Source organism: Vigna unguiculata, chromosome 9 (assembly GCF_037176805.1).
Source record: "Vigna unguiculata cultivar grain cowpea cultivar isolate G323 ecotype 2 chromosome 9, ASM3717680v1, whole genome shotgun sequence".
In the NCBI taxonomy this organism is placed as follows: Eukaryota; Viridiplantae; Streptophyta; class Magnoliopsida; order Fabales; family Fabaceae; genus Vigna; species Vigna unguiculata.
In genome coordinates, this window is record NC_140800.1 from 35,830,456 (window position 1) to 35,840,309 (window position 9,854).

The 9,854-nt window shown below is 33.5% G+C and overlaps 2 protein-coding genes across 3 annotated transcripts; both read right to left on the reverse strand.

The window, feature by feature from the left end:
* Positions 1 to 2,094: 2,094 nt before the first annotated feature.
* NDHM (subunit NDH-M of NAD(P)H:plastoquinone dehydrogenase complex) lies at positions 2,095 to 3,114 on the reverse strand. Its single transcript, XM_028048206.2, has 2 exons — positions 2,662 to 3,114; positions 2,095 to 2,509 (listed from the first exon to the last, which is right to left on the reverse strand). The coding sequence occupies exons 1-2, from the start codon at positions 3,112 to 3,114 to the stop codon at positions 2,324 to 2,326; spliced, it is 639 nt and encodes a 212-aa protein (XP_027904007.1). The 3' UTR covers positions 2,095 to 2,323.
* Positions 3,010 to 7,950, reverse strand: LOC114163846 (protein kinase STUNTED). Of its 2 annotated transcripts, XR_003599430.2 has the most exons (11): positions 7,540 to 7,950; positions 7,346 to 7,443; positions 6,863 to 7,112; positions 6,082 to 6,783; positions 5,750 to 5,998; positions 5,505 to 5,668; positions 5,347 to 5,426; positions 5,104 to 5,251; positions 4,855 to 5,004; positions 4,171 to 4,606; positions 3,010 to 3,303 (listed from the first exon to the last, which is right to left on the reverse strand). XR_003599430.2 is itself a non-coding variant. In XM_028048204.2 (10 exons), exons 1-10 carry the CDS (start codon positions 7,709 to 7,711, stop codon positions 4,358 to 4,360), a joined length of 2,262 nt encoding a protein of 753 aa, XP_027904005.1. In that variant the 5' UTR covers positions 7,712 to 7,950; the 3' UTR covers positions 3,950 to 4,357. The 2 variants fall into 2 exon arrangements, 1 of the variants encoding a protein (XP_027904005.1); XM_028048204.2 differs by lacking the exon at positions 3,010 to 3,303 and having other exon boundaries at positions 3,950 to 4,606.
* Positions 7,951 to 9,854: the final 1,904 nt, after the last annotated feature.

The following is a 9,854-nucleotide window of genomic DNA, read 5'->3' on the forward strand; positions in this document are numbered from 1 at the left end:
TCTCACTTTCTCTCTTAACATAGATCTCTTTTGGGATCGAATCCCTTGTTTAAGCACACTCAACTCTCCACATTCAGCTCCCTCACACCATGAATGGGTAAAATTGTCATTAAGCTGGTAAATTCACTCAAATCAGCGCATAAATGGGGAGATTACAATCCTGCTCCATCTCGCTAATCACCTGTATGCCTTTCTCTTAAAACCTACCAAGTGAACACAAAATTAACTTCATAATCCATATCCGCTTTGCCACTCTACCTTAAACGAACACAACATTAGGGATGATCTGTCATTCCCCTTAGACCTCGACTAGGGGACTTATGTTCCTATCACGCCTAATAGTCTCACATCGCTTAAAAGTTGAGGACTAAGACAATTTAAATACATCTTTCTCCTTTGATCCTCTGTGACACCTTTTAAGGACAAAACTGTTATGAAAAACACACATTCCAAAACAGACAATACCTCAAATACATGGTGATTAATACTGATTTTATTATCAGACTTGGAATGGAAATAAGACCAATTTAACTCAATTTGAGGTGGAGTGACTTGACTTAGTCTAAGATAAACTTAACTTGATTCAATCCAAAATAGATATGTCTGATTTTGAATTGACTCAACTCGAGGGAGGTGAACCAAACATAACTTGGATAAATATAAACCTAAACTTAAGTTGACATAACCTAACTCATAGAATGCCAATATAAGTTTGACTAAAACTATCATTTGAATAAATTATTATAATGGGTTATAAAATAATTCTCCGGAAGTATGCTTCTTAAAAAACATCGTGCAATTTAAGAAACAAGGAAGAAAATTGTGAGATTTGTAGTTAAATTGTTAATTTGAATAGTTTGTTTATATTTTGTTTGGAAATTAAATGTTTTTCGTTTGCCATAATAACTAAAGGTCCTAATGCTTGTAATTAAAAATATATTTGAATTAATATTTTTTATTATATGGTTCTAATTATATTTTTATTTTTCACAATGACTGAGTTTTGAACAACTCTATTACACGTGATGAATTAGATATATTTTATGAAAAGTAATACATTTAAATAGTACTTAAGTGGTTTTATAACTATTTGAAAATTTTCTTTTAAAAAAGTGCTACTTTGAATAAATGGATTGTAGTAAAAGCAAAACTTAGTTAGCTTAGGATTTTCTCAGGGGCGGTGGGTTCGTGTAGCTTGAATTCAATTCAAGCATTTCAAAGTTGAAAATTTGTAAACCTTGTGTTCAGATATAGTTTGTGTATTTAGAAAGCATGATTCTTAGTATTTTTCTTTTATGATAGGAAACAAAGTAATAAAACAGAAAAGAAAAAGTAGTACAATCCACCTTTTCATACCCAGAATTCATATAATAATCTATAGACGAGAAGTATAGAAGTGCTTGATACAATAAATAATATAATCAAAATACATATAAATTCAAATATGTGTTTCTTATTTTCAAGTTTAAGATAAATTCATTTTTCTAATTTCAAATTGAAGATTAATAATTTAATTTTCATAATTTTAAAGATATTTTAATACAAAATATAAAAAAGAATTTCCGTAAAAAGATATCTTTGAACAATTATTTTGTATTAGTATCGAAACAAAATTAATATTAAAGTTACTTTTAAATGCTATTGAAAAGGGTTATTTTCTATTAAAGTAATTTCTTTGATGGCCAAGTCTACAATTATAAATCTCTACAAAAATATAAAGGCTGAACTTTAGTAAGTTTTTGCCTTGTGTATGTGACAAAACCACTTTACTGAAGTAGACCCACTAAAAAAGAACAAAGATTTTGTGATGCCATCTCATTCTCCTTTCTGCTGATACTTTCTATCTTTTTAACATCAACTTTACTTCACCTTTTCTAAAGATTGTTCTTTCTTCTAAAATAAGGTGTCTTCATAGTATTACTCTTTCGAAACATAAAAGTAATTGAAATGAATTTACATTTCTAATAAACTTTTTTCATATGCATAAACAAGATAATCAAACCCTGTTAATATACTTATAAAATTTAATTATCTATATCCGCTGTAATGAAACTCATTGGTGTCGAGAAAGAACCAAAATTTGAAGATAACATGTATGTGTAGCAGAGGTGAGTGAGTGATTATAATTTATACCAGTTTAGTAACATAAGCGATGAACGGAAGGTATATTACAGACAGTAAGAATACTCTGTATCTGTAACTATAATTTGGTTCGCACCAGTTTCACTCAACTCCGAAAACCATCTAATGTTGGATTAGAGTTTCTTTTTGATAATTTACAAAACAATCACATGCAAACCACTTTTGTTGGTGTATTCAGAAATCATTTGTCCATTGAAACTTGAGGTTTGATTTCATTGTCGAACATGATCCGTGGCTTGCCCATGCTGAAATTGAGAACCCTCGCATTCATGTTATACTTGATTAGTCCATCGTATAACATCTTTCTAATGTAGTGCTCAATGTCCGAACCAATGAGACGAAGGGTGTAATCGTTCAATGGAGCACCCTGCTTTGCATAATCACACCTTAGTATTTCAACACACACACACACACACACACACTCTTTCGTTCCATATTTTGTGAATTAGACTGTGACACCAACCTAAGACAAACAAATCGAGAATAAATGAATTGTGTTTAAGGAAAGTAAGTACGTACCTCGTAGTGATCAACGAGTTCCTGGAAGTAAGAATAGACCATGTTGCAGGTGTCAGGGTTCCACAGAAACTCATCGGTGGGATCAAGAATAAGGGTGAGCTTATCCATCTGGGTTTGATCGAACTCAAAAGTTACAGGGTCGATATAGGCTGCGAAGATCCTGACATGGCGCGTGGTGCAGCTCAACCACTGCCCTCCATATTCCCTTATCATGTTTTTGCTCTTCACGTTCACCTGAGGTTCCACTGGCCTTGGTTTCGTTCCTTTTGGCTTCGCTTTCTCTCTCTGTACCTGTTCCTGCTCTTTCTCCTTCACGTCCTCTGCTTCCTGAACATCGCTCTGTTGTTGGGCTGAGACAAAAACTCTTCTCCGGTTTCTCACTTCTCTTCTTCCTCCACTCCAACCCAACATCGACAATTTGGTGGAAACCATGTAGGAGCAACTCGTGGCCATGATTCAAGGTTGTGTTGTTCGTTGTTGCTAAGGTTTTATTTCGTGGTGGTTGCCTTTATATCGGTTTCTCACTAGCTTTGGACCTTCTGCTATGGATAAGATTTCTCATACATAATGTGGTCTGCGAGGGATACGGCACTTCCGATTTTACCCATGCACAATCTTTGTTCTATAAATAAGTGATATGATCTGAAACAAAGATAGAGAAAAATAAAATTTACGGTTTCTTATTTTTAAATTCCTTCATCACATTAAATTTATAATGTACGATAATGTTATCTTGGCTATGTTAATAAAAATAATCATTTATGACATTATTAACATCTTTATATAAAAAAAAAAAAAACATGTTAATAATATTCCCTCAACATCGATGTAATCGACGGGTTGAAAATGGAAAACAATATTGAAATAAATTAAGAAAATATATAGCTCAAAAGAACAAAGTAATATATTGTAAACAACCAAAATTCAACTCTTAAATATAATATCTATTTTTTTTATTTCAAATAAAAAAAGAAGCAGAAATATCGTTTTGATCTTTTAAACCTTGGTCAAGTTTGTTAGTGATATTTTAAATTTTAAAGGAAGTAATCTGAAAACAATCCATGATTATTGATCCTTAATTTGTGGTAGTTTTAGTCCTCAATAAGAATAAAAAATGGGCAGTTTGTAAAATGAAAGAGTAAAAGTTAATTTAAAATTCAAGGGACCAAAATTAAACTCAGCATAAATTTAGGGAAAAAAATATATACTTAAACACAAAATTTTCAATAACTAGACAAATCAGTATTTAAAAACTAAGCATTTTCTAAATTTTTCTTCACTTTTACACTGCAGAAACACAGACAGCATCTTTATAAATTTAGGGAGGAAGTTGGTGTAGCCTTATTTGGATTGGATGCAGAGCAATGATCCTTACGCTCTAAAATACAACTTCTTCATCTCTTTACCAATATATATTACAAAACTTGATCAAATTGAGATCGTGGAAAAAACCAGAGAAAGCATTTGAAATATAGAGTGACAAGGGGGAAGTGGCCCAGAAGAACTTACAAGGCCTAGTTTCCTCGTTATTAAGTATAGGAGGAGGGCACACCCAAACAACCTCTCATCCTAAATCCATTGAAAACCCAAAGAAGATGCCACTGTTAATAGGAAAAAGAAGACTTCATCTTCAAAAAGTTCAAGTCATGAAAAAAAGGATAGAGCTTCTTCTTCTAGCATTTTGCTAGTGATTTGCTCAGTCAAAGCTTGATGCACGGCTGCAACGGCCTCTCAAGTAGTCCTCCAATGTCAAACCCTGCTCAACACTGCACATGGAGAGTGACTCCTCCACCAAATCACGCAGTGCAAGATCTAAATGTGACTGTAGATTATCACTAGGTGGACACGCTTCATCATCAACCGTTTCTGCTGCATCCAAACCATTCTTAACTTCTAACCTTGCCCACTTCACTGTTTCAATGTCACCTTGAAGGAGCTTTAAGATCTGTGGTCCAACACAATCAATGCATCAGATTTTCAACTAGGGACTAATTCACAGAATATTTCTAAGGTAATCAAACAAGAAGATGAAGTTGTGGCGTGCACTATCAAGATATGTACCACAGGATTTAGGATAAGCAAAACGCAGACATCCAGGAAAATGCACTCCATATGCAACGAATGAGTCTATTATTATATATGATATGACATAGATTCCACAATATGCAATAAAGTCAAAAGTGGACCACTTACAATGTTCATTTGAGGCCTAGCCCTCGGAGCACGTTTGATACACAGTGTGGCTGCCAACACCATCTTTTCCATCTCCTCATGATCATAGTTTTCACCCAAACTAGGATCTAACAATTGTAACACCTTTCCACTATTTAGAATTGGACTTGCCTGCGAAAGTGCGTTTCTTTTATATTTTTTCGCAACACATATGATTAGGAAATGGAAGTATTTGAGGTGATGCCAGAGCATAGGACTACAGAAACATACCCACATGACAAGACTTTCTTGGCCTTTAGGATAATCACGGTTTATGGGCCTTCTCCCTGAAAGAAGTTCGAGGAGCACCACGCCAAATGCATAAACATCAATCTTATCATTTACTTTGCCGTACATGAAGTATTCAGGAGCCAAGTAACTGCATCATAAGTACAATACATTAAAATAATTTAGGATCATTTCAAATGTGTTTTCTCTCTCTAGCATGGTTATGCAGGGTCTAAATGTACCAACCCAAAAGTTCCAGCAACATCTGTGCAGGTTATGTGTGATGACGAGGTTGATGCCCATTTTGCCAGTCCAAAATCAGACAGCTGAAGAAAATGAAGCAGATCATGAGGCTCAACTGATGCAGATTATGTTAAATTAAAAAGTAATGACTAGATAAATACCTGGGGTTCAAAATCCTCGGATAATAACACATTTGATGACTTTACATCCCGATGGATCACGGGTTGATCATCTTTAGAATGCAGATAATTTAAAGCCTCAGCAATACCCACAGCTACCTTATATCTCTCCGACCAACCAAACGTAAGTGAATTTTTCTTATTACCTATTTTGGCATGGAATAGAAGGAAGTCAATAACTCGCCATATAGAAAAACCAAAGGGATATATATATACAGCAAACGTACCATGAAGATTCTCTTCAAGGCTTCCCCTTGATAAGAGATCATAAACCAGAAAAAATTTGCCATTCTCAAAGCAGAATCCCAGGAGGGAAATTATGTTTTTGTGATGCAAGGTAGTGATGATTTCTATTTCCAGAATAAATTCCTTCAATACATCTTCAGAAGGCTTTAGAATCTTGACAGCAAGTTCCTTGCCATCAGGAAGGCAGCCTCTAAAAACCTGACTGCTTCCTCCTTTCCCAATAAAGTTTTCTGAAATCACATCAGTAACCACATTAAAAAAACACAATCCAGTTTGTTACATTGAACTAAGTCAAACTAACTAGGATACAAACCCGGTAAGAAATTTGATGTGGCAGATACAAGATCTTGGTACCCAAACAATCTACAAGTTGAGGAGTACTTCTCATGAAGGCCCTCCAATTCTTTAGGAATGTTTCTTGAATTGCTTTCTGGCGAAGAAGCTGTTCTGATTTCAGAATCTACTGGAACAAGAGCACCACTTTCCCTATCTAAAGCCGCAGGTTGATCTAAACTTCGGTCACAGGTTTCAGACTTTTCATCACGATCTGAAGCATATGAAATATTTCTAGAAGGTAACCTCATTGCCCACTGGACCACGGAAATCTCGGGGTGCGTCAATGATCTATCAGTAGATTGAGTGTCCGATATAATTCTACGGTGTAGTAGTGGCCAACCAGGTTTCAATTCCGCTTCTGCAGCAACAGTGGGTTGCACTTGCACTGGCACTATAGCCAAGGAATTCTCTTTACCATCATCACCAGAAACCCCTTCTGCAGATTGGTAGCATGAAGGGTCTGGCAATGCCAAGGTTGTGCCACAAACTGAACAGCTCGGTTTTCTAACAGTTTCTGTCGAATCTAGGAAAAACTTAGCTAAACTGTGATCTGAAATTTGGCCAGGTTTCTTCTCATCAGCATCCGTCCCTGAATTGTCATCACTTAGAACTTTTGTATTCCTACTGAGTGTCCAATGAATCGAACCGACCAAACCATTTCTGTGTTGACGATCAATCCCTGCAAAACAAACTCAAGCTTGAGAATTCTACCGTGTCCACGAGAATCCAAACAATCAAAACTAAGAACAATCAGACACCTTGTAAGTCAGCAACACTTGGTGGCGAGCTGTCGCGTTTGAACACAACCTTCCCATTGTTAACAGCGAGAACAGAACAATCCTTGGACAACTTCTTAGCACAGTATTTAGCTACAACGGTAGATGACCGGATTCTATGCAGACCATGAGTTGTTCCGACCACAACATGAGTTGCGGAATAACTATTTGCTTCTCGAACCAAAATTTTCTTCACCGATGAACCACGGCAAATTTTGAGTTTGAGGTCGACCTAACAAAAAAAAAAAAAACAAAAACCATAAAATTCAGTATGTTTCTTTCAGAGACTTCAAAGAAGAAGCACTTCCACAAACTTCAAAATTACGCTTTTGTTTTCCACTGGGAAGTTTTATTTTTGATGTCCCGCATTTCCTACCCAATTTGAAGGCAGCAAATGAATTTGCATATTCCGTTTATAGAAATTGAAAAGGGCCCACCCAGAGAACGAAGATTGAGAAATTGAACCTGTTTCAAGTTGCAGAATCCTTCATAAACGGCAAGAACAGAGTCAAACGCCTTGACAAGCGAAAGCAGCGAAGATTTCCCGTCTCCATTCACAGTATCTACGCAACCCCATTTCACCAGTCAATCTTCACGTTAAAAAACAAAAACCCAAAGCAAAAAAAGAAGAAAAAAAAAAACTGAAATTCCCCAAGTACCCTGGTTCCCAAGAACATGCAGAGCAACCACGGTGTCACCAGGGTGAGCCACTTTGACCAAAGCCCAGGTGAGCAATTCCTTGCTGGGGGAGTCCATCTTCACCCCCACCACCACCTTGCGGCCACCGGAGCCTCCGTGAGTGGGTTCCCCGGTAGGACCCGTTTGAGGCATTTTTGACGTTGATCACGATCAGAGTGACGCCGTTTTGTTGGTGGCGAGTGTTGTCTGAGACAGAGAGTGTGGGTGAGTAATAGTACTAGGAATTAAGTGAGTTTGTTGTTGCTCTGTTTTGCTGTGTTCTGTTATATGATTTTGGTTTGGTTTGGAACTACCAAGGTTTGTTCGGCTTAACTGTCGTTGGTTCAGTTCGCTTTTGAAGCTCCCACGCCAAACTCTGAAGCTTCTAACTTCTGTTAAAACTATTATTATTATTTATAGTTATAGTTATATTTATCTAGGTGACTTTCTAAACAAGATGCTACTAACCAAGTTTAAAGCCCTTCGGTTTTGACCGCTGACTGGACCCAACTTTCTTCTTTAACCTAAAATTTACATTTTTTTTAACAATAAATATTCTTATCTACTCTTATCAAAATACAGGAAAATATTTTAAAATGTTAACATTAAATAAAATATGTAAAATACTCGTTCTAAAGTCACTGTCATTTAATATGTCTGCATACAAATTAAAGGGTGTTTAATTATTTTTTTAATACTTATTGTTTTCTTTTAATTGACCTCTTAATACTTTACCATATCACTTTCAATATCTTTAATTTTAACTTGAATTTCAATATTGTCCATAAAAAGCTATCAGCAATAAAAAATATCATATTATATGTTCATCATTTATCATAAATATAAAATATAGTTTGTGTTCAAATATTTATTAATTATCATTAATGCTTTATAATATAAATTGTATATTAATAAATACTTATTTATTGTAAATTTAATTGATTATATAAAACAGTAAAAAAAAAGTGAGACATTATTTTAGATATTCAGATTGATTATAAGTCAATTAGTTGAGTTGGAATCGAATTTCTTTTGAATTAGAATTCGTGGTTTTTTAGGTTTTTAAAAGTTTTGAAATGAAAGAAGGGTTTTCTGAAATGAAATATGGATAAGAAATTTGATGGGATGGTGGGCTACTTAAATGTAATGTAGGAAAATTATTATTTAATATTATTATTATAATAATAATAATTATTATTATTATTATTATTATTTTATAATAGAAGGTTCCGTGTATGAATAAGAAATTACAAATGGTTGGTGTTTTATTTGTGAAGGAATAGGAATTAGTTTTGTTACGTCATTCTCATTTCAATAACATCACGCTTTAATTTGCTTGGTTTTCAATCATTGTGTTAACATCCATATACGAATGCACCAAATGGAATTTTTATTTTGAAGTTGCTTTATAACTTTTCATTCACTGTCTTTTTAAGTTTTTATTAGGTCATTTTTCACGTTCTCTTATTTCATTATTCAACAACCATTCACACTCTTTTATCTTCCTTCACTTCATAAAATCTCTTTGCAGGTATGACAAACGTTAAAACCATGTCCAAATATCTATACGATAAATTTGTTTTTTTTTTTAAATTAGATATTCATGTATAAACTGAATTAATATTAATATCAATATTTTTCAGAACATAAAAAATTCCATTCCCATTTTTTATTTTAATATAATTTTAATTATTGTTAAAACTGAAATTTTTTAAATACACTTTCTATTTTACTTATGTTAAAAACATTCCTTTCAAGAGACGTGTACTAGTTGGTTTGAATAGTAGATAGCAAACCGTTAGTTAACGAATTTTTATAAACACTTCATTTCAAATATAATTAAGGATCACGATTTTATTTAGCAGCTCATTGAACTTATGCTTGTTAAGTAAGCAATATTTAAAATAAGTTGAGTTAATTGATTATAGGAGTAAGTTGTTTTCATAAGCTACCATAGAAAATTTATTGAAATGATCTATTTTCATTGACACTTATACTAGATGTTCATGTAAAAATATATATGTTAAAAATACTAAATATTTGAGTTAATTTCACTTTTTTTTAATAATTTTTTTTTATTATTAATTATGATGTTCTAATTATTACTACTATTATTTTAAAAAATTATTTCGATTACCATTAGTTAACTAACTTTTATATTATTAATTATTATATTAATCATTTATCTTATTATTTAAATAAATTCATTTTTTTATTATTTATACAAACACAACATAAATAAAAATTGAGCACTCCGAATCAAATTTAACATAAAACAAGTATATCTCTCTAAATT